This window comes from Palaemon carinicauda, chromosome 4 (assembly GCF_036898095.1).
Source record: "Palaemon carinicauda isolate YSFRI2023 chromosome 4, ASM3689809v2, whole genome shotgun sequence".
NCBI classification, from domain to species: Eukaryota; Metazoa; Arthropoda; class Malacostraca; order Decapoda; family Palaemonidae; genus Palaemon; species Palaemon carinicauda.
In genome coordinates this window covers 177,428,584-177,454,263 of record NC_090728.1, presented here as the reverse complement: position 1 = coordinate 177,454,263, position 25,680 = coordinate 177,428,584, and the positions used below count along the sequence as shown (strand labels likewise).

The window sequence follows — 25,680 nt, the reverse complement described above, 5'->3', positions numbered from 1 at the left end:
TCTCAGAAATATGGCTCGCTTTGGCGAACCTGATGGGGACGACGCTCCACAGCACCACGGCATACAACCCCGTGGCAAACGGCATGGTCGAAAGAACTCACCGCGCCCTCAAGGCGTCCCTGATGGCGAGCTGCACCGACGGGGACTGGAAATCACGACTTCCTTGGGTACTCCTCGACCTTCGCACCGCCCCTCGCGCAGACGGCGAACCTTCGCCCGCCGAAAAGGTTTACGGGGAAGCGCTCGCAGTTCCTGGCGAATTCTTTCCCTCATCAACCGACGACACGCAGCTGGATCACCTTAGGGACATCGCCAGGAAGTTCAGGCCGTGTCTCAAAACTTACCAGGACAGAACCAAGCACTTCAAGCCAAAAAGCCTGGAAGACTGCAGGTACGTTTTCGTCCATGTCGACGCTCATCGACAACCACTGACTAGACCTTATCGAGGTCCCTACCAGGTAATTAAAAAGACAACGAAAGCCTTCCTTCTCGACGTCCATGGCCAAGAGGACTGGGTCTCAATAGACCGCGTGAAACCAGCGTTTCTCGAAGGAAGCGACACCGCCTCCGCCGGACCTGGCAGATCAGGAGTTCCGCCTCAAAACAAGCCGCCTAACGAAAGAAAAATCATCAAACGACGACAAGAGGAAGAGATCCTTACACCGACCGCCAGCGCGCCCCTCCGTTCAAAAACAAGAGGAACCCTCCGACGCCCGAAAAGATACGAAGATTGATCATCAGCCCTCCATGCCGCCCGATGTCTTGGGGGGGGGGGGAGTACTTGTAAGGACACCGATCCCTTCGTCGTCCAGAAATTCGACAAACTACTTATTTATTTGAATTCTCTTTTCGCCACACTGTGGTTTCCCATGTATATATATTCCGCTCTACCAGAGCTTCATTTTTACGTATGTATTATTTCATAACATGTTTCTGTTAACCCATAATTCATATAAATGTAAGTGTAAGAAAACACATATATTTTGGCGGGCACTTCAATCTGATTTGGCGCCAGCGTCATCCTACCTTTCCGTCCGCACCTTGTAATATACTACCGTGCACATTCGAATAAAGTATCAGTTGATCTTGGTGACGCTTGTCTCACTGTCCTTACAATATATAAATATATATATATATATATATATATATATATATATATATATATATATATATATATATATATATATATATATATATATATATATATTCACAAATGTACAAAAGTCACCATGACTGTAACTTACAGCATTCAAGAACTATAACCAAATTTCATGGAAGGAAATTAATTTCTTAGAGTATTTCATGAAATGGAGAGTTGTATTATTTTAAATATTGGAAATAAAGCACTTGCTGATAACTTCCATGTAGCATCTTGCTTTTCCTGATAGTTTTCTAGCTTAGCTAATAATAATAATAATAATAATAATAATAATAATAATAATAATAATAATAATAATAATAATAATAATAATAATAATAATACCATGAGCATGCGTAATGAAATGAACAGCGAAGAAGACCAAAACAGTTTTTCATACTGAAAACAATTATCCTGGATATTCAAGAAAAAGAAGGAAGATGGTGGAAACAACCTGCAAAGTACTTAGATGAATTAAGTTTAGGCATAAGACAGATAAGAAGAATGAACAAGGCAGAAATTAAATCGGAAACCAGAAAGTGGGATACTGAAAAGTGGAAAGAAGAAATAGAAAGTAAAGTGAGCTTAGAAATATATAGAACGTGGAAGAAAGAAATGAAAGAAGGTACTTTACGACAATACATTTTCTTCAGTGATATTTTTTAGAGCAAGAACTAATACGTTAAAACAAAATATTGTAAATAGACACAATGGGGGGAATGTAAACTGTAATTGGTGCTACTATAGCGTGAGGTCTACCACACTATAGCGTGAGGTCTACCTCCCGTTAGCACTATAGCGTGAGGTCTACCACACTATAGCGTGAGGTCTACCTCCCGTTAGCACTATAGCGTGAGGTCTACCGCTGAATTATTCGTCCCTCATAGATACGACACATTTCATACATTTCTTTAAGCAATAAACACTCAATTTAAACATATTTTAGAAATGTCTTAAAATGATAATTGGAATTTTAATTACATTGAAAAAATTAATAAAGGTAAAAATAAACATGTTATCATATATTTCCATACATTTATTCTAGCGATACAAAACAATAAACACTTAATTTAAACATATCTTAGAAATGACTTAAATAGATAATTGGATTTCTAATTACATTAAAAAAAAAGAATAAAGGTAAAAATAAACATGTTATCATATATTTCCATACATTTATCCTAGCGGTACACACTTCGTACATCTTCTAAGAAAGACACAAATAGATCATTGGAATTTTTCTTATCACCTTCCAACAAAAATAAAGATGAGACTGGAACAGCTGACGACCAACACCTCGCATTAATCTCTTCAGAATCATCGTTTTAGCGTCCAACCACGATCGCTCAATGGCCTGTGTGTGTGCTCCTGTCGCTGGATCCACATAATATTGCTTGTTGTTCACTGTAGACTGCTGGTACTCCATGGCATTTAGGTTGCGGAAGGTCCAAGCTTGTCGCGTGGTAGACCTCACCTTCCGCCTGGGTAGGCGACATATGGCGGTAGACCTCACGCTATAGTAGCACCCTGTAATTTTTGTGAAAATGAGGAGGAAGATTTGATACATTTTTTGTTGTTTTGCCAGGAATATAGAAAAGAAAGGAATGAAGTAATTAAGCTACAAAAACCATACGACGAAAACTTAGAGAAGATAGTAGGATTATTTTTATTTAGTGAAACAAATATAGAAAAGAAAAGAAAAAGTATTAAACCATCCTCATCCTATTCATAGGAGTTAAGCGGTCAGTCTCACCCTCCCGTGACCCGCAAGTTTCGACGTCTTTTTCGTAAAGGTAAGTCATTCCTCAATAGTCATTATATGTGTTTTGTGACCGGGGAACTCCTAGGTTTGGTTAGGTGGGTTTGTTAGGCTTTGTGCCCTTTTTGTACCTTTTATATATTGAGTAAAACTTATATGGACAAATGACTTAAAATACGTATGGAAATATCTAGCATTGCTATCGTTAGTAATGTAACATTGTGCATCATTGGTAACGTTGCTAATGTTATCGTTTGCAGTACATTCGTAAGGGAAGTGACACCGTTGAACAAGTGCTTATATTTAAATATTTTAACACAACATATATGGCAACAGTAATTATATTCAACCATTTTAACAGAAAATGTATGATTTCCTGTAGGAAAAATAGTGGAATTGCAACAGCCTTATGAAGAAGAAAAGAAGAAGATAATAGGAAACGTACTGTTCAAGAAAGAAGGAATAGAGAAAAGAAAAGAATATATCTATCAAATGTGGAAAAAAAAGAGAAGAAAATAAAAGAATTAGAATAAAGAAGAAAACCAAGGAGGTGCCGATGGAAAGGCGAATCCCTCCGCCCAACAACGTAAACGTAAACGTAATCACACCCTGTAATACAATACAAATTTACCTCTAATGTTATTCATGTAATCTATTTTATAAGGCAAAATTTTCCGTGGTAGCCTGTAAGTTTTGTCAACGCGTGAATAATAATTGTAATAATTCTGATTTTTAGGGATTTTAGTTTGTAATGGTACACCATAAATATTTTACGTTTTCTGTGTAACGTTTTCTATTATTATGACGTAGTCTCTGTTAAGAGTCAGAGGTCAGTATGATGAGAATACATATATGACCGAGGGGAGATCTAATTCTATAAAACTGAGGAGGTAAGAACAAATCACCTCTCATGTGTCTTATAGATATTAAATCCTATTATAAAAACGTTATAGAATTAAGTTATACTCCTTGACTATATAACTGTCTAGGTATTTTTTCTCGTCTTAACCCTCTCACCGAATGTCTATTTAATTGTCCTTGTTTATCATCTTTCCAATGACGGAGTCATCATTTGGTATAAGATCGTCTGGCTGGAAAGGTTGTATCTTTTTGGGTTAGATGTTGCCTTATCAAACATAAAATCGAGTCCTCGACGACAAAAGAATGAAATAAACGTACTTACTTGATCATTAGAAACACCGAAAAGCTGACGTCTAGACAAAGACTGCATCTGAAATACCAATTGTTCTTGCGATCACTCCACAAGAACTGTTCTACGGTACGATTCATTTCTAGAGCTAAGGCCAGAAGACTATGAAGACCTCAATGATTATGGTATGACTGTTTCTAGTCCTCACATATCCATGGGGGTCTTCCCTGTGTATTTCATATCATACTCACCATGATAGATTTTATTAATTGCTTTTTTCATTTGAAAATTTACGTCACTTTTGATTAATCCGACAATATGGTTTTTTTTTCTTTTTTTTTTTTTTTGTCTTTCTTATGCTGAATGGCTTTGCACTGTCTTGTTGACAAGACATCATCAACATATAATAATAATAATAATAATAATAATAATAATAATAATAATAATAATAATAATAATAATAATAATAATAATAATAATAATAATAATAATAATAATAATAATAATATGGGATGCTATCTGAATATACCCATAGTACTGACAACCAAAAATCGGAACCATGGCCTTTTTATCCAATATAATTTGGGTCCTGAAGAATGATCATAACACTCGTCTCAGTCACTGGCTTAGTAGATAGTGTGAAGTCTCCTGTTTTGATAGCCATGGGTCCTTTTTAATTATTTGCCTTATGTAGACCGCTATGGCACAACCCAAGACTAGAAAATAATGGTTTAATTTTGGAGTCTCCTTCTCCTAGAAGAGCTGCTTACCATAGTTAAAGAGTCTCTTCTACCCTTACCAAGGGGAAAGTAGCCACTGAACAATTACAGTGCAGTAGTTAACCTCTTGAGAGAAGAATCGTTGGATCACATGAAGATTGGGGACCCCAACACACGCTAGGGTCGCTTATCTTCATGTGAAAAAAATTAGGGTCTTTGTTTTTCAGGTGAGGAATTTAAATTTAATAATGGGACTAACAAGCTAACTAGCCAGTTTATAAGTTAATTATTATTAGTGTAAAGACACGAGTAAGACTAACCAATAAAAGTGCTAACTAATTTATAAGTTAGGAAATATATATTTTTTAAAATTGAAAGTATTTAGAAAAAAATCTTATTTTTCTTTAATGGCTAAGAGACTAAATGTTTTTACTCTACAACATAAAACCAAGTGATAAAGTATTCCTCGTGGACCGTGCAGTTTATGAACTAGTTGTGCAGCCACTTTTAACGGAAGATCCTCTTCCTGCTATCAACTGGTTAAAGAGCAAGAATCTTTTGAGGAGAGAAAATAAGTGAATTCAGTGCAAAAATTCAATGAACTGGACTAAACTGTCTTCTATACAAGACAATTATGTGTGGAAATGTCAATTTAAAGAGTATAATAAATTTGAAAGTAAAGTTTCTATTCATAAGGACTCATTCTTTACTAAATCTAAACTTCCACTGCAGAAGTGGGTTCAGGCTATTTATTACTGGTGTAACGGCATGAGTGAGACTACAGTGACTAATATTCTAAACATTTCAGAAAAAAAAACTATGATTGATATTTACAATTTTATTTTTAGAGATCTGCATGAAGTATTTCGAGGCAATTCCCGTTAGTCTTGGTGTTAATGGCATGAATGTGCAAAATAACGAGTCTTGCTTTGCACGCAAAAACAAATATCACAGAGGACGTGCACCAAATCTGCCAATATGCGTATTTGGAATGGTCGACAATAGCATTAAGCCAGGTGTTGGATATATGGAGATAGTTGAAACACGTGATGCTGCAACTCTATACTTCCAATCATAGAAAAAATTTGTTTTGTCTGGTTCACTAACATACAGTGATGAGTGGAAAGCTTATCAAAATATTCAATCACATCTAAGATTTCAGCACCAGACCGTAAATCACTCCCGTAACTTTATTGATACAGAAACAGGAGTATTTTTGTACTGAAATTGCAAGACAATACGCTTTTGATTAAATATGGATTGTTTGTATAAATTTGTTCTTTTTAACAAATGTTTAATAAAGTAGTTTTTAATGAATATATATATATATATATATATATATATATATATATATATATATATATATATATATATATACATATATATATATATATATATATATATATATATATATATATATATATATATATATATGTATATATATATATATATATATATATATATATATATATATATATATATATATATATATATGTATATATATATATATATATATATATATATATATATATATATATATATGTATATACACACACACACACACACACACACACACACACACATATATATATATATATATATATATATATATATATATATATATATATATATATATATATATATATATATTCTATAGTATAAGCCAAAATGGATCACCTGAAGATTGGAGACTTCAATAAGCTGGGGTCGCTTATATTCAGGTGAAGAAAATCAGGGTCTCTCTTCTTCAGGTGAGTGTAGTTGGGGTCCTTTATCTTCAGGAGAACTATTTGGGGTCGCTTATCTTCAGGTGCAGTAATTTCAGTGTTGTCAAGTGTATGAGGAAAGAGGAGAATGTGTAAAGAATACGCCAGATTATTCTGTGTATGTGTTGCAAACACAAAATGAGCCGTAACCTGAGAAGGGGATCCAATGTAGTAATATCTGGCCAGTCAAAGGGTTCAATAACTTTCTAGCGATAGTATCTTAACGGGTGGCTGGTGCCTTGGCCAACCTGCTACCTAATATTGCTTTTCATTGTTATAACTTTCCTGTTTTACGTAGTGGATCTAGTGGAATATCGACATCTTAATTTCATTTTTCAATAACTTATGTGGACTTTTCTCTCTTCTCTTTGTTTACTTTCCTAGTCGTGTATTTTCTTTTATCACGAGGTCGTATTTCAATTCTATGCTACAAATGTTCATAACTATTTAATATTTTTCAATAATGCAACTATAGGTTTCGAAGATGGCGAATAATGACAGAACGACCCTCAAAACTGTATATTCTTAAAGTTATCTACTGAACTTTACCAGTCACAGCATTCACTTACTTTACTTACTTACTTTTAGAGGTTTATTTCTCGCCCTCCATCAAACACTAAAGGTCTGTTCAGGCGGGCCTTGGTGTATGAAAAAATAATTCCTTTCCAGTTAATATTTTGCTCTGTATCGTTATCAGTTATTTCGCTAGCATTTGTATTCAGGCTTAATAGTTTTCAGGTCACTATTATAACACTTTCTAAAAAGATAAGTCTACACTTCACATCTGTGGAAGAGAGTTGACTCAAAAATCCTTTCCTGTATTTCATGTTTAGTGTCCATAGACAAGAAATCTCTTCCTAATCTTGTGCGTACACTGAGCCAGTTTTCATTCTTCCCTTATCTTGTGCCTCATCTCTTATCTTATCCATCTTATTTGTTCGCAAATCTCTAAATGAACGAACTTCTTTCATTTTTTGCTTAACATATAAACGTTCATTACTATATCTTCCAGATTCTTTCTTACCTCCTAAACTTATCTTTTTCTCTTGCAAACACTTTTAAACCCGTTCTTTGGTTTCAGCAGTTTATACTATTTATCCCAGTAATCTGTGCATAATCTACTAAAATTAGCCATGGCACACTATATTCATGAATAATTTTCTTATTCTATATCTTTGTACATATATTAAATTTCACTTCTTAACGTCTCGCATTACTTCATCCGAAAAAGATATTAAATTCCCATTGTAACAGTAAACCCTTGTGTTAGGTCCCCTTTTACACCAAACCAGCCACATCCCTGTTTGCATATTCTTATATATGATTTTGTTCTATAAAAAGCCTTTTATTTCTTTTTATTATATATATATATATATATATATATATATATATATATATATATATATATATATATATATATATATATATATATATATATATGTGTGTGTGTGTGTGTGTGTGTGTGTGTGTGTGTGTATATATACCATACTCCTTCAGCTGTCATAATCTTTTTACAAGGGCCGTGCATGTGGGCTTTTGCCAGTTTTCCTCACAACTTCTCAAAGCCACCTCTTAGTCGAAATTCATACAATTTTTACTTAACTAATGCCTCGGTCATGCGTCTTGTATTTTCCAGATTAATTCTACCATACATCTCCCCTATAGTGCTAAATAACATTATGCATTATAACTCTTGCACTCTTCTTTGTCACATTCACCTTAAACAGAGGAAGAATTCCCCCCTCACCTATTCCTTTGGAACCTCTTACCTCATTTACCTTACCTTATCTATCTTGGTCAACACAAGATCTACCTAATAAGGTCCTACTTCATTTTACTTTCCGCCTGTGATTCTATTAACTCTGAGGACATGTAATTCCTCATACAACCCAATAATTGCGAATCGTGCATCCCCAGCAGTTACTCTATAAGTATTCTCAAACTTACACCAACCTCATCCACTATTGTTTCATTCCTCATTATATGCCTTCTATTCTCCACATTCAAGAAACTTCAAATTACGGAATTCATCTATCCAGGATTACGTTCAATCTAGATATCTCTCTTCTTCCGTTTTTTTTTTTTATCCTATTAGTCATTAAAAGATATTTGTTTATTTACTTCCCAGTATTAAAATGTTTATTCTCCCTGTATTTTTTTTCGCTTGTATTCATTCACGTAAGATGAGAGAATATTCCTAAATAATTCCGACCTATGAGCTTTTCACTATGAAGGGTGCAGCTGATGTAATGAATGAGGGCCGATAATAAGTCCTTCAAAATGGAAGATGATAAAATAAATGAAATACGAACGAAGATGAGGAAGAGTCAGATTATATCATCAATAAAGAAGAAAATTAGAACACGTCTTAAACTCAATGCCTTCACAATCACAGTATAAGGAAGGATATTATAGTCTTATGATATTCTGTATGATTCCTGACAGTTTATCCTTTGATTTTATAAAGCTCTTTTTAACTTAGATGCCGTTGCAAAAGTAAAACTTGATTTACAGTTATTGTAATTGATGCAGCTATCAGGCTTAGTGTGATTTATCTATCTTCATGTCACAAGGTCCATACGGTTTATTATTTATGGTATTTGCAAATAAATTATAATCATACGATGTCTTTAATCATACACACGCATATATATATATATATATATATATATATATATATATATATATATATATATATATATATATATATATATATATATATATATATATATATATATCAAGTACTCTAGCCCATCAGTATACATACAGTAGATATGGTAGTGACAATAATTATTGAAATTTTTTTTTTCTTATATCGCTGGTGTCATTCTCTGTCATGATTTTACATTTTAGTAAGTACAAATATATGGTTTTGTATTAACAATAAGCTAAAGTAAATGATACATGCCAGCTTCATTAACCACTACAAAAATAACCTGGATGTTCTTTCATTAACAGATGAGTAAAGGATGAACCCTCTTTTAGGAAAACTTCCTTACAATCATCTTCCTTGTTAGGATATATCTATTGACTGAGAAACATTACAGATTCTTAAGCATTTCGCTTATTTATTTTTAATTCCTTTATATTTTCAATGATTTTTTAAACAGCGATGAGAATTCTTACATCTAGACTATCTTTACTCCCGTGACCAAGAAAATTAAAGGAAATTACGTCGGTAATATCCATATTTAATATCCGCGCTATATGATGTCATGTTTTCGTTCCCCTGCCCCTACCAAAGTGTATAAACTGTTATGACGACGTAAGTCTTTGGAAAGGAAGATTTGTGGTTCCTTTGCTATTAGTGATATGTTAAGACACCAATAAGCGACACGAGAACTGAATAGGTGAATTATGTAAATTAGGAAGTAATCATCCTGTAATATTCGCCTGTTAAGAAATAGGCAAGTAAGAAAATAATACTGGAATCGTGTCCTATATCCCAGTAGGGGAGAGGTCGAAGAGGCTGGTTCGTCTGCGATCCAAACAATCATAAACAAGGTTTACTTTGGGAATGTGGTAGCCAAAGAGAGAATGGCAATTGCTAATCATGAGCGATCCTGGGGATTCTGGGGAAGTGAACGAGCGTGTGTGTGATATGGCATAAGAGTTTGTTTGTACCATGAGTGAAGATCACTTGAGAAGAGTCTTGGTGGAAGACATACCATCACTCGTGGTTGCCAGCAGCCAATCAGCTGATTTGGCCCCAGTGCATAGTGCCAGGGTCAGGTCACCGAATAGTGCCAGGGTCAGGTCGCATAATACACAGAGTATGGAAAAAAGGATGTTGGCAGACACTCCACATATGATGGAGAAGCGATCTCATGCCCCTGCCCCGTCAGCTGCCCTGGACACAGTGACTCATGGGCCAAGTGGAGGGCCCTCAGGCCTAGCCAATGAATTGAGGGATAAATTAACGTTTAAAAACGGTGTTATGAACGGGATGAAAATTGGCACTACGGATGCCGAGGTGCATGTGCCTGCTGCCGTGAAGTCCGCCAAGGCTGTTGCGTTGGACGAGCAGTGTTCGGAGTCTAGTCATGAATCTACGTCAAAGTCAGACATTAATGGGACTGTATGCAATGGGCACACTGTGTCAGAAGCAACCAGTAGCAATAGCATTGCCATATCAGACACGTTTTCTATTAATTCTGAAAAGTCTTCGGATTCCTCCCATTCTTTCTCTGGTGCTCGGCCAAGGACAAGGAACACGTCGAATAGTTCGCAGAGCACTCAGCCAAAAAGTGACATGGACCTCAGTTCGACGAGTGAAAGCCTAATAGCCCCTGAAATATGCATTAGCCCCGTGTCGTCGAGTATAGATGACGATCTAAAAGTGGAATATGTGAACTATGAAAACGAGCTACAAATGTCGGCCATTATGAGGCTAATACAGAAAGATTTATCTGAACCTTATTCTATATACACATATAGATATTTTATACATAATTGGCCCAAGTTGTGCTTCCTGGTATGTAATGTGTGCTTATGAATTTTTAGATTTAATATATTTTGTGTCTATTCCAGGTTATATGCATTAAATTATTAGGTTTTGTAAAAGTGTGTGATATAGGAAATTACTTTCCAGGTCATAACATTACCGTAACCTATAAGGTAAGCAGTAAAGGCTAAGGGTTACAAGAATTGCGCAGTTCACTTTAAGTCTGTCTATAGATATGTCAAAATAAATATTTTTACCTTATTTATGACAAGCTCCAAAACTTTGAATAAAAACAACAGCGATACATCCTAACCTAACTTAGCCCCACCTAACCTGACGTAAGGCCATGTGGACAACTCATTTTTTCTAACCTGACCTGTAAAATATTTTCTGTGTCTAACCAGTGCACAGATGGTCTCACGCCTTTGAAGGATAGTGCAAGAGGTAGCAGGCCATTTTGCCCACATGCCTTTTCTCCACACTATGGAGTCACTTCGCCTACACTGTGAGTCATTTCACTTATATAATTTGTTTTGTTGGCAATTGTCCATATCCTAGTAGTACTGAAGTAATAATAATAATACTAATAGTAATTATAATACCAAAATAATAACAATAATGATGATCTTACATCCATTAGTAACAAAATACTGTAATAATAATAATAATTCTGATGATGATGACAATAATGAAAATAGTACTAAAATAATTATAATAATAATAAGAATAAAGATGATAATGATGAGGATAAGGATAATAACAATATCATTGGGAACTATAATACCTGATGCTGGTAAAATAGTTGCCCTCCCTTGCAGGTTATGGAAGTGAACTAGCTTATCAGTGTCAGATACTAGTTTTTGACTGACTGGCATTGTGTGTGGTTCATTTACCTCACCTGTTTACTACACATTAAGTTCTGAGTTGGCGTTTTATTTACCATTGTTTTTTAATCGGTCTTGATCATAGATTGAACAATGATACTAAACGTTGGCACAATTAATTAAAAAAACATGCTGCAGGTAGATGCAACCACGAGTTTTACCTCCTTGTAAGCCTTTTCCACTAAGAGGCTACATTAACATCTGTCTACATAAGGCTAGTATCTGAAAAAAAAAAGCTAGAAAGGATCCATCAGAAAAATTATAGAAACTTACAGGATAAAATATTCATCCTGCATGTGGTATTTTTTATTAAAAGCTTTTTTTTTAAATTATTTGTCACTGCGTTTGTTCTCGTCCCACAGTCATTCTGGTCAGGGGCATTATTCTTTTTTGCAATAGAAATACTGTACATGGTAATGATGGTATAAGAATATTCCAAGAATGTGTAGCACATGACATGGAATGTACGTAGAGAATGAACATACTGTATATGTAATCGAATTGACTCATGGGTGAATTGTCTATTATATGTGAGCAAATTGACTTGAGGGGGAATAGGCATGTAAGCGAAATGACCGTAAACCGTGTGAGAGATGCTCATGACGTAACCAAACATCTCATTTTTTTTTATTATTGAAAAAACAGAATTATTGATTTTCAAAAATTTGATTTTAACATTCATTCCACATATTTTCTGTAAATAAAATTTTTTACTTGTTGCTTATCAGGTTGACGTGTGGTATGCGTAACTGTTGTTAACATATAGGCTACTACCACTTAGGCAAGCTGATATTGATACACCATTGAGAGGGGCTCTTTAAATGGGTATCTGGTCATTTTGCCTCACTATGGAGTCATCTCGCCCACAGGTCATTTCACCCACAGGTCATTTCGCCCACACTGTGGAGTCATTTCGCCCACACAGTTAGGTCATTTCGCCCACATTGTGGTGGGGGTGCCAACCTGATTTTGCAGATAGTAGTAAGGTGAGGGATGAGCTATCGGCTTATAAGTTGCTGAAAGCATGCGTTCACCTGAATGGCCCAGTGCGCAGCTGAATCCTGCATGTGTAGTGTGTACTGTACTTGTTTTAGCTGTAACTATATTTTAATAAAAGTTTCATCAATTCTTTGTCACTATCTGAATATTATATGTATGTAACTGTCTTTTAATAAAAAAAAAAAATACTTTATGAATAGTAATACATTTATTTAACTGTCTTTTGATAAAACTTTATTTTTGATTTTTTGTAACTCCTTTCTGAATCTTGCATATATGCATGCAGCTATTTGTTTACAAAAGTTTTTCATTTCACCACTTTCTTAATCTTACATGTATGTTGACTCTTATATGTGGGCGAATTGACTTGTGGGCGAAATGACCTTAATTCTTTAAATGCTACTATTGGAAAATTGCAATTGCTATTTGCTTTTATTTTCATACACCCCAGTTGGAGGGAGTTTGAGCTGTAAGCCATACAAGTTGAAGGGGTATCAAACTGTTAGTCATTGAGTTAGAGGGGTCAAAGTATTAGCCATACAAGTTGGAGGGGTCAAATTGTTAGCCATTGAAATTGAAGAGAGCTGAACTTTTGGCCCTACTAGTTATAGGGGGTCAAACTGTTAGTCCTACTTGTTGGAATGGATCAAACTGCTAGCCATACAAGTTGAATAGAAACCATATACTTGCAACATCTCTTTGTGCTTGCATCCTAGTTAAGGTTAGGTATGTCAAGGAGCCTAGATGCATTGAAGCCTCCCCACCTTTCTGACAGGTAATATCATATCTTTGGTGATTAGATTACAAGTTGGAAGGGGGTCAAACTGTTAGTCATACAAGGTGGGGCAGTCAAACTTACCCATGCGAGGTGAAATGTGGTCGAACTAACATGTTAGCCATAAGAGTTGAAGGTGATCAAACTGATAGCCATACAAGTTACATGGGGGTCAAACTGATAGCTATACAAGTTGATAGGGGTTGAACTGTTAGCCACAAACTCATGTGGCTAACAGTTTGACCCCCTCCAACTTATATGGCTATCCAACGGTTTGCCATATAAGTTGGAGTGGACAGAACTATTAGGTTTACAAGCTGGAGGGGTTCGAATTGTCAGCCGTACAAATTATCTGGAAATCTTATGCACGCAATGTCAATATGCTCACATCCTTGTTGAGGTTAGTTACGTTAAGAAGTCTAGAGAAATTGAAGCCTCCCCACCTTTCTGACAGGTAAGATGTCTTTGGTGATTAGGTTACAATTCATATTATTGTCAGGTCAACTTGAATGGTCAAAGTGCAAGTCATACGAATTGAGGCCAGTTAAACTTTGCCCTGCTAGTTATAGGGTATTCAAACTGTTAGCCATAAAAGTTGAGGGAAGTCAAACTGTTAGCCATGTGAGTTGGAAGTGGTCGAACTGGTAGCTATACAAGTTGAAGGAGGTCAAACTGATAGTTATACAAATTGGAATGGGTCAAACTATTAGCCACATGAGTCAGAGGGGTCAAACTGATAGCCTATAAAAGGGGGGGGGGTCGAACTGTTACCCATACAAGTTGGAGGGGATCAAACTGTCACCCATGCAAGTTGGAGGGGATCAAACTGTCACCCATACAAGTTTGAGGGGATCAAACTGTCACCCATACAAGTTGGAGGGGATCAAACTGTCACCCATACAAGTTGGAGGGGATCAAACTGTCACCCATACAAGTTGGAGGGGATCAAACTGTTATCCATACAAGTTGGAGGGGATCAAACTGTCACCCATACAAGTTGGAGGGGATCAAACTGTCACCCATACAAGTTGGAGGGGATCAAACTGTTATCCATACAAGTTGGAGGGGATCAAACTGTCACCCATACAAGTTGGAGGGTATTGAACTTAATCTTTTGAGTAGGAGGGGTTTGAACTGTTAGCTGTACAAGTTGACTGGAAATCATAATGCTTTCAACGTCTCTTTATGCTTACATCCTGGGTGAGGTTAGGCACATCAAGAAGTCTATAAACACTGAAGCCTTCCCACCATTCTAACTGGTAAAATGTTGTCTTTGGTAATTAGGTTACAATTCCTATTATTGTCTGGTCAACTTGTACAATTTAACTTCACAATATTTATCATTATTACCATGCATCATAGCCTTGGGTATACTGTATATTAGTTTTAGACATGTAATTAGATAAAGTACAAATAGGCTATTTTTTTAATATTTAAAAGTCACCCCAGTCATTTTTCTTTAATACCAAAATAGCATATTTCCGAGGTGTTGGCAGTTTGCAGAAGTTGTAATGCTTATTTTGTTTACATAAGTTACCATATTATTGTGGAGAGCTCTTCAACCTATTCTTGTCCCTATTTCGTATTACTGTATATAGTTATGACATCTATTAACAACCATTTTACCTGAAGGAAATACAGTGTAAATGATAATTGTTATCATGTATTTCAGCCTGTTTAAATATATTTTTATTGTAGTTATTATAAATATATATGTGGCTACTAAGATATTTGTAGGACTTGGAAATTATGATTTTTTTTTCACATATGTTACCCTATTATTCTGAAGAGCTCTTCAAGAGGTACATTATTGAGTATAGTGAGATTCCAGGCTTTGTCTATCTTTTCTAATTGTGATACTAGTAACTGTTGATCAATGATAAATACTTTTTGAACCTTTCAAGTTTTGTTTGCAAGGAAATGGTAATAGTGTTATTCTGTAGAATTTTGCTTTTACTACCTTCATTTTTAATGAGTTGGGCAAGCCAAGTTTTACTAAAGTCTTGCTAACATACCATTATTGTGTATTTTTTTAATACTGAATAATTCAAGATCTATATGTAGGTGGGTGGTCTTTTTGTCCGATGTCACTTCGTCCGACGACACTTCGTCCACGTCTTTTTGTCCAATGTCTTTTCGTCCAATGAACTTTTGGTCCAACGACACTTGGTCCAATTTTTAAAGGAAACAAGTATTTTAAGGGATTGTTATTACCGTTTACTTCACTTTGTTTTAAAAGTTTATACGTTATTGGCTTTTATGAAAAAGTAATATGCTCATTTTCTAATTACTCTATTAGTCATGGTTAACATTCTCTTTTTTCTTCTCTCTCTTTAGTATGGTACTTTATATTTAGTGTGCTACAAGTTTAGTACTTCAGTTTCTGAATATGCCCATCCCGAAATGGCAAAGTTCATACAACCAACAAGGAAGAAAAGAACAGTAGTAGATGAAAGTAATTACATCTACGATTTTCACTCAAGTAATACAAAAACTGGAAAAGAATACTGGAGGTGTGAGAAGAGGCAGCTGTGTTCAGTGCGCATTCACACGGTTACGGAAGACAATGTACCAAAAATTATTTTTGTTCCGTAACCGAAATACAAACCACGCTATTTACAAAGGGTATTACTTTTAGCGTAGCTGAAATGGCGAGCCATTAGAATTTAACGAGGGTGTATTACCCCCGCGCTAGTTAGCGGGGGGGTAGGGGAGTGGTAGCTAGCTACCCCTCCTCCCCCTCACACACAGGTGAATACTCACTTTCACTTTTGGCTCGGACTGTGACAGACGTCTCTGTCTTGGTCCTCGCTTGGCAGCCATTGTCTGTTTTGTCTTTACTTAATCGCTTACTTTTCTTTTACTCAATATATATGTAAACATGTTTTCATGTTTGTATATATATTTGAGTATAGAAATAAGTAAGTTTCCTTTTCAGATGTGTGTGTGTAGTGTACGATATCTACGTGGAGGCCTCGGCAGTTAGGCCACCACGGCCTAATTTTATGGGTTGCGATCGAGTTTGACTTCGGTCTTTCTCTCTCTCTCTCTCTTGAGGTCGTTCACCCTTTTACTATGTTTTACTACGCCCTTGTAGCTTCCTTCCCGTGTGGGTGGGGTTGCTACGCCGTACATTTTGTCTCAATTAGTTTATGAATCTAATTGTAGTTGTTAATTTTTCAGCTTGTAGAACGATTCCTTTCGGGGTTTTCGTTTTTTTCTTTAGTGTTCATTCATTTTTAAATTACATAATTACATAGTTACATAATTATAATTGTTATAATTCTGTTTTGGTTACAGCTCTCCTTCCGCGAGTGTAAGTGGTTGTGAGGGCACGTGCCTATTGTGTAATTCTTGTTCCTTTTCCTCGGGATTCCTCTTCGGAGCCTTCCCGGGGGAATGAATGTGTACTAATATTATTTGTTTTATTTTTTACAGTTACCGATCTAGTTCGTTTCTGTAATATAGCAACGGTGTGAGCTGTCTGGTTGAGTCCTGGGGATTCGGCTGTTGCTGCCTCCCCCTTGTATTGTCGTCAGGGGCGTGTCTCCTTCTACTGGTAGTACTCCCGTGTCGACGGACAGCTCTCCAGTTCATTTTAGAACAGTCAGGAGGCTTGCCTCCTTGGGCGGATAACTTTCCTTCCGAGGGAAGTTTTTTCCTGTCCAGGCTTGAGCTTTTCCTCTTTTGGGGGGTTCTTCTCTTGCCTTTTTTTTCGTGCGACTATGCTCTTGGTGCTGAGCGGTCGCACCTGCAGTTTCGCTCAAGGGGCTGGGCAACTGCAGGATCTCCTCTTCGGAGGATTGCCCCTTTTAGGTCACTGGCTGACCAGTCTCTTCCACGAAGTGTTTCTCTTTCGTTCGCGAGAGAGTACACTCATAGAGACTCCTCTTCGGAGGTTTCTTCTGTTGCTGTTGCTGTTGGCCTCCCTCGCCGTAAGGCCCTCCGTCCGCCTCGTCGTAAGGGCCTCTCATCTCCCTATAAGGGTGTTTGAGGCGCCTTTTTGAATCTCCGTTTGCAGCCTACAACTTCTTTTTCTCGATCTTCCGTCTTGGTGCAGATGGACAGCAGTCTAATCTCGTCTTCCGACGGGCAACGGTCTTCCCGACGGACAACGGTCTTCCCGACGGACAGCGGTCTTCCGACGGACATCAGTCTCCCGGCGGACAACGATCCCTTCGGGGCAAAGGGTTGCCCCCACGGGGGTTCTTCCCTTGCGTGTCAGGGTTTCCCTGCGCGCCCTTCTGTTCGTCAGCGCTCTCCTGTTCGTCAGCGCTTTCAGATGATCTTCCCTGCAGTTCCTGTTACGTGCCCTGTGCGCCCACGTTCGCCCTCGCGATCTAGAACTTAGGTTCAGGTCGGGGTCAAGGACTCTTCTTCTTTGCGCGGGCTTCCACGCGTAGCCTTCTGCTCGTCAGCGATCATCAGCTCGTCAGCGATCATCAGCTCGTCAGCGATCATCAGCTCGTCAGCGATCATCAGCTCGTCAGCGATCGTCAGCTCGTCAGCGATCATCAGCTCGCCAGCGATCTCCGGATCGCCCACGTGTGTTACAGCTGGCACGCCAACGTTCTCCAACACTTCTGAAGGAACATGGTTCGCCAGCTACTAGCTCAACTGCGGATGCTGATCGCCATCGCGCGACCCTCAACTGCAGATGCTGATCGCCATCGCGCGACCCTCAACTGCGGATGCTGATCGCCATCGCGCGACCCTCAACTGCGGATGCTGATCGCCATCGCGCGACCCTCAACTGCGGATGCTGATCGCCATCGCGCGACCCTCAACTGCGGATGCTGATCGCCATCGCGCGACCCTCAACTGCGGATGCTGATCGCCATCGCGCGACCCTCAACTGCGGATGCTGATCGCCATCGCGCGACCCTCAACTGCGGATGCTGATCGCCATCGCACAACCCTGAACGATTGCCCGCTTCGCATGCTGCTCCTCATCGCACAACCCTGAACGATCGCCCTCTTGCGGATGCTGATCACCATCGCACCCTTTCACGCGATCATTCACCTGCGCATACTGCTCGCCATCGCACAACCCTGAACGATTGCCCGCTTCGCATGCTGCTCCTCATCGCACAACCCTGAACGATCGCCCTCTTGCGGATGCTGATCACCATCGCACCCTTTCACGCGATCATTCACCTGCGCATGCTGCTCGCCATCGCACAACCCTGAACGATTGCCCGCTTCGCATGCTGCTCCTCATCGCACAACCCTGAACGATCGCCCTCTTGCGGATGCTGATCACCATCGCACCCTTTCACGCGATCATTCACCTGCGCATGCTGCTCGCCATCGCACAACCCTGAACGATTGTCCGCTTCGCATGCTGCTCCTCATCGCACAACCCTGAACGATCGCCCTCTTGCGGATGCTGATCACCATCGCACCCTATCATGCGATCATTCACCTACACATGCTGCTCGCCATCGCTTACCGCCAGCGATCTTCTTCACCTACGCGGCAGCACGATCCCTCGCCGTCACGCCCATTCGCCTGCGCGCCCGCGCGATCGCTCGCCTGCGCGCCCGCGCGATCGCTCGCCTGCGCGCCCGCGCGATCGCTCGCCTGCACGCCCTCGCGACCGCTCGCCTGCGCGCCCTCACGACCGCTCGCCTGCGCGCCCGCGCGACCACTCGCCTGTGCGCCCGCGCGACCATTCGCCTTTGCGCGACCGTTCGCCCTCGCGCGACCATAGTTCGCGGCGAATTCCACAGCCGGTGGTAGCAGCAGGGACGCGTGCTCCTAGGCGGCACTCGGGATCACCTCCATCCAAGCACAGGTTGGTAGTGCAGGACGAAGACAGGTCAGTACAGCATTCTTCCCACCTTCTTTTCAGGCAGGAACCGTCGTGTCCTCTCCAAAGGATCGCCCGATCCCTTTCACCTTAGCGAGGATTTCGGACTCTGTGTCCTTGGAGCAGCAGACATGGTTTGATCCGCTGGCACGGGCGTTAATGAGGTTTATGAAACCAGCACTCACCGGCCAGGGTAACAAACCAGCGGCTGTCTCTCCTACGCTGAAGAGAAAGAGAGGAGTGGACTTCGTGGTGACTTCCCCCAGGGCGAAGTTGGTTCCCAAGAGGTCGGTCTCGAGGGTCCCCTCTCCTGCACTAGTACTCTCTCCTTCTCCCGCCCTGGAAGGATTTTTGGCGGGGGGGCTTTCCGTTGAAGATTTCTCCATCGGACAAGGGGTGACTGCTTACCTCTTCCTCTGGGAGCTTACCAGGTTCTTTCCCTCCTCGGTTACGGCCCGAGGTTTGGTTCAAGGAAGCTACAGGAAGATCAAGGGTACTTTCCTCCTCTCGAGCTCAGGCACCTTGGCCTTTCGTCGTTAAGTATCTACTTGCGGACAAGCTCGATGTTGTACCATCTGGACGCACTGACTGAAGGCTTCCTTCGGGTGTCTCATCTGTGGAGGTCAACGACCTCAGACACCCTTCCATCCTTGAGAAGAGTTTTGTCTTTGCCCAAGGACAGAGACTTAAACATCTGCTGTGCGGAGTAAATCGACTTCCGGTTTCACTCCTCCAAGGCGCTTTCTTCCAGACTCTGCAGGGCTCCAGCTCCCTTTTCTTTCAACCACGTCGGCCTAAGTTATCGGCTACGACAACTGGGACAAGGTGTCCAATTGCAGTTTCCTCCTGTCAGGAACAGATGGCACGGGAGACTCCCCCGGGGGGGGCATAGTCCTAAAAGGAGTTCACGAACTCTAGGATTGCAGGTTTTTTCGCCGGGAGGATGCTTAAGGTTACTCATCCGAATGACAGCTTCCCGATGCCCATTCCCGCACAATCTCTGTGAGTAGCCAAGGATATCGCGCCTGCCGTCTCTGTCAGCGAATTCAGTGTCTCTGAACCTCTATGCCATAGCATCAGCAGAGTTGCCCGGTTGGGCAGAATGATCCATACCTTAGGCGAAGGTCTTCCTTAGGATCATCGACGGCTTCACCCCCGGCCCCCTCAGTCGATCCTTTCTTGTAAGGAAGGATCTGAGAGGGGACGTCCATAGTCGACCTCTCAGCCCTGATCAAGTTTGTCGAACAAACTTCGGCCAGCGTAGACCAGCAGAATCGATCAGACTGGTAACGAGGCGACAGGACTCCTTTAACCCTGGATCGGAAGGACGGGTACTTTCAGTTTCCATTCCATCCATCTTCCAGGGTGCTCGTCGAATTCAGCCTAAACTGCAAGTATTCCTGCTTATGATGCAGTGTGGCTATCCCGCCGTGGCATAGCAGGTTTGTTTCCCCAGAGAACTCTCCCTGCCTTCCTCTTGGCCGCTCAGGTGCAGACTTCCGCCTCCTCTGCTGTTTGGAGGGCTGGTCAACTCCGGTAGGCTCGGGTTTCGACCTGATTCAGCGCCGGGAAAAGCTTCCGAATGCTGACCATGAGTGTGGGCTCATGGTATTTTGCTTGGAGCCTTCTCTTCCTCTGCCTCAACATCTGGAGTATCTGGCCATGATATTGAGTCAACCGCCTTACCACGTTGGAAACCCCGCTTCTCGTCCGTCCAGCGAGGTTAAGCAACGTCGGTACTTGGATGGGTGACCACCTGGGGACGCCAGATTCTGTTACCACATCCTCCGAGCCTTCCTTTCGGTTCACCGTGGCAAGACTGAGGAGAGTCGCAGTACCTGTTCTCAGTCAAGCAGAGTTTTCAGCCCTACCTTGGAACGTTTCCTAGTTCTTCTTTCCTCATTGACCCGTTTATAGTCCGAACGGTCGCCTCAGGATAAGTTCCATGTGGGGCGATCCAAGTTCCGGTGGCTTCAGGCAATGTTTAACCGGACTCCCTGGCCCTATGGGACCAGCGGAACTATTAAACCTGCAATGGGTGTTGACCTATGGAGCCTCTTGATGGTAGTGGATATTCTCGTCCTTTCCCCACATTCTTGATGCGGTTCTCGGACTCGTCAAAGGAAAGGGGGGGGGGGCATGTTCCGGTCCAGGCCTATGGTCAAGACCTGAAGGATACCTCTCCATCATTCAGGCAGGCTTAAGGGCCTTAGTCTGGCCCCTCTTCAGATCCTACCGCTCCTGCCAAGTCGCCCCGTTGCGTGTCGACTTCATGCTAACCAGCAGGGGACGCATTTTCACACCTTCACATCTTGCAGTAGAGATATCGGGATGATTGAGATTCTCTCAATTCCACCATCGGCTCTCTCATTCCAGGCAGGGGAATGTCTCTCTCAGACTATCCGAGCAGAGCCTCATAGAGAGAGTGTACCTAGGGGTCTTTGACCTTGGGTAACCAGCAAGTGCTGGTCTGGGGGACCTGATCGCGACAGCTTGGAACCTCAAGCTTCCGCTAGTTTTCCCCCCAGTCTCAGACCCCGAGACTCTGGCAAGATGCATTCCGGTGATGGTGGGACAACTTCGACGCCTGCGTCTTCCCTCCTTTTTGTCTGCGGACAATGGGTCTCAACAAAACCAGGTTGTCTGTCAACCTTTCAATGGGAGAGCTCCACTGGGACTATGTGCAGAACGGTTTCTGGACCCTCTGCTTCCCCTGACGGAACTCCCGGGAGAGCTTCTCCCACGGCGCAGACTACTCAAGCAACCACACTGCGACATCTCTCCCGAACCGGGGCGTCGCTTCGGCTTCATGCCTGGAGACACTACGCTTCCTCCTCTAGAAGAGACAACCCGCTACAGTCGCGGTACGGAGGTCGCGTCATCTGCGATAGTCATCCACAGGGGTCTCCCAGGCAAAGTGAAGAGTCTAAGGTGGTTGGTGCCGTGGGAGATATACTTCTTCCCGTGAGGCCTCTTCTCCAGCAATAACGGTCTTATTGCCTTTCGGCGGGAGGAAACTCCTTTCCGCTCTTGGCAATGAAGCCTGTCGCTCAGCCTTTCCCTGACCTTCAGGCTTAAAGGAATAACTTTTTCCTGCCCGCTGGATCTATCCTCGCTCATGCGAAGCTACGATCGTCCCTGCCCTAGTCGGAGGAAGACCTCCAACTTGGAGCATGGCTCGGACTTTTAGTCCTTTAAGAGATCTTCTCAAGACCCTTTTACGACAGGCCTCGGATTGTATTCCGCCCTGGGTCTTCTGCTCACTCTGGCCACGGCCAGTGTGTGAGCAATCTTCTTGGTCTCTTACTACTCCCCCCCTTTCTAAGGAAGAGGGGAAGGCAACATTCAGGCTCGCTCCTGAGTTGTTGGCTAGACTCAGAATCTGAGGGTCCCGACCCTTCGGTCCGATTCATTCAAGATTTTGAGTCTCCATTCTGTGTCTGATGTCCCAAGACCTTCTCTTTCTTGCCAGTACAGGAATCGAGAGGTTAGCGCTGGGAACAGCTGCAGTTTGGCCTCAGTTGCAGCCGATTTGGGAACACAAGGAGGACATGGGGGGAGAGTCACCAGTATACCTCTTCAGCCCGGACTCAAGGACATTCATCTCGACCTGTCTTCAGACCCTCCCCCGTCACGTCGCCCTACAGCACGATGTTGGATACATCGCAACGTCCCTCGCCTTCGAGTAATACTACTCTGTGACGCAGGTGCTACAAGCTGGAGTCTGGAAGCGTCTGATGACCTTCGCAGCCCGCTTCCTGCAGGGCGTGACCCACAGGAGTCTCGATACGTTTTCTATCGCTCTGTGGTGGCTACACAACAGCTGGTCTAACCTCAGGCTCCTTTTTGGACAGGTAGCAGAAGGTTGAGGGCATTGTTATCAGGTTTTAGTCTGCATGAACGAAAGAAGTATGTCTGGCCCTTACTTCTTTCTTCATCATCCCCTCTACGGGGAAGCAGCATCCTGGTCTCTGCATAGCTGACCTCGAACCTCTGCAGGTAAACCATGCTTCCTTGTGTTCCGAGTATTGAGTCAATACTGTCGCGTCCCCCATACCCTGACGAGGTGGTATTGGGAACGTCTTAACCCAGAGTTCCTTCTGGAACTCCAGGTCAACTGCCTAAGACGGGTCACACTTCTTCCTTCACACACAAGCTTACGTAGGCCACATGGTTCCTTGCGGTGCAAGGAACTTGTGAGGTGCAGGGACTCCTTTTCTCGAGTGCGACTCACTCGGATTCTGAGTCCCCGGGTAAAGCCAAAGCCAGTATGGCTGGGGACTTTCCACCCTTCCTAAGGGATAAGTCACCCTTTGTAAATAGCGTGGTTTGTATTTCGGTTACGGAACAAATGACAAATTCGAAGATAATTTGTATTTTTCCTAACCATACAAACCTTAGCTATTTACACATATTTGCCCGCCAGCCCTGTCCCCCAAGACAAGTCCTACCTCTAAGTGAAAGTGAGTATTCACCTGTGTGTGAGGGGGAGGAGGGGTAGCTAGCTACCACTCCCCTACCCCCCCGCTAACTAGCGCGGGGGTAATACACCCTCGTTAAATTCTAATGGCTCGCCATTTCAGCTACGCTAAAAGTAATACCCTTTGTAAATAGCTAAGGTTTGTATGGTTAGGAAAAATACAAATTATCTTCGAATTTGTCATATTCTTCTGGTGAGCACCTTCACCCCACAAATTTAGATGCATTAGATGCTAGAAAAGCAGTTGTCGAAATTAAGGAAGAAGCGATTGAAAATTTAGCAGCAAGTTCGCGTAGCATATTATCGTGAAAGTTTACGGAGATAAATGTATTACTGCAGGATAAAACCAGGCAGTTTTCGGACAATTGAAAATTATGCTACCTGGTGTAGATCCAATTGATCTCATGGCAGATTTCGAAGTTACGATTCATAAGTCACTTAATTCATCATTCCCTAATTCATCTTTCGTTGCATGTTTGTTTCATCTGGGGCAGACATATCTAAAAAAATGTTGATCTAAGTCTCAAAGAAAAATATAGCAAACAATCTAAAATCTGTCTTAGGGCAAAATGTTTTTCAGCATTAGTATTCCTCTGTACTGATGTTGAAGAGGCCTATGAGGAAGTGATAAATAAGAAGGGAGAAAGATGTCCTTTCAAGGTTTAACTTTCTGTTGGGGAAGTTATGGATTGGCTAGGATCTTTTCTTTTTTCTTTTATGGATTGAAATGATTTAAAATTGGACCAAGTGTCGTTGGACCAAAAGTCCGTCGGACCAAAAGTCCATCGGACGAAAAGACATTGGACTAAAAGACGTGGACGAAGTGTCGTCGGACGAAGTGACATCGGACGAAAAGTCGGTACACGCTATATGTAAAGTGTTTAAATGATAAGTACCAAAATGGAATATGTTCAGGAAAGAGCATCATATTTTCATTGGTCCAGGTTCTTAAGTTGATGATTACTTATGAAATAGGCAATTTTGAATATGAAATAATGTTTTTTTTTTTTTTTTTTTTTAGGAATATTGCTGCAATTTTGATAAATTCTCATGATTTTTTTAAACATTTGGTAAACCAACTTGTCTTTGGGTCTCGGTATCTATTCGGGGGTGAGGGTAAGTCAGGGTTTACTCCTTCTTCTTGAGGATAACAAGTAAACTAAGTATGTAATTTGATTTTCTCTGTGGTTTATTGCAACATATATCAAGATAGAACTGGATGCACACAGATGCTCCTGGCATGTACGTAGCCAGTACCCTAGGTAATATTGGGTTACATTACTGTACTGTTACTGTATGTTTGCTATAGTTTACAGCAAATTAGGCCATTTTAGGTTTGAGGTCTTGAGAGAGAGAGTAGCCTTCAACTCTGGTAAAACACTGCTCTAGGCTAAGAAGCTTTGTATACAGTACAGTATTTCTCAAATTATTTTTAAATATTTAACTTAGCCGGTGAATATATATAGCTGCAACTCTGTTGCTCGACAGACAAAAAAACAGTAAAACTCACCAGCGATCGCTATACAGGTTGCGGGTGTGCCCACCAGCGCCAACTGTCGGCCAGATACCATACTCGATGTAAACAAAGACTCAATTTCTTCTCTGTCGATGTGTCGACAAGACGTACTTTACTCGCTGTTGAAACCTGGAGTTTTTCCCATCATATTTGGTGAAGTACTTTAATTTGGTTATGAGCTTTCGCAGTACAGGGTTTTTCTTCAAATAAATCCTTGAACTCTTTTTTGTATCGGATT

The 25,680-nt window shown here is 41.0% G+C and overlaps 1 protein-coding gene across 1 annotated transcript in view; it reads left to right on the top strand.

Moving 5' to 3' along the window:
• The first annotated feature begins 9,830 nt into the window (after nucleotides 1-9,830).
• Nucleotides 9,831-25,680, top strand: part of LOC137640236 (N-alpha-acetyltransferase 30-like) — a 114,002-nt gene continuing 98,152 nt past the window's right edge. Inside the window, exon 1 of the mRNA XM_068372805.1 lies at nucleotides 9,831-11,006. Coding sequence (XP_068228906.1) covers nucleotides 10,158-11,006 — 849 coding nt within the window. The 5' untranslated portion in view covers nucleotides 9,831-10,157. The remainder of the gene's footprint in view (nucleotides 11,007-25,680) is intronic.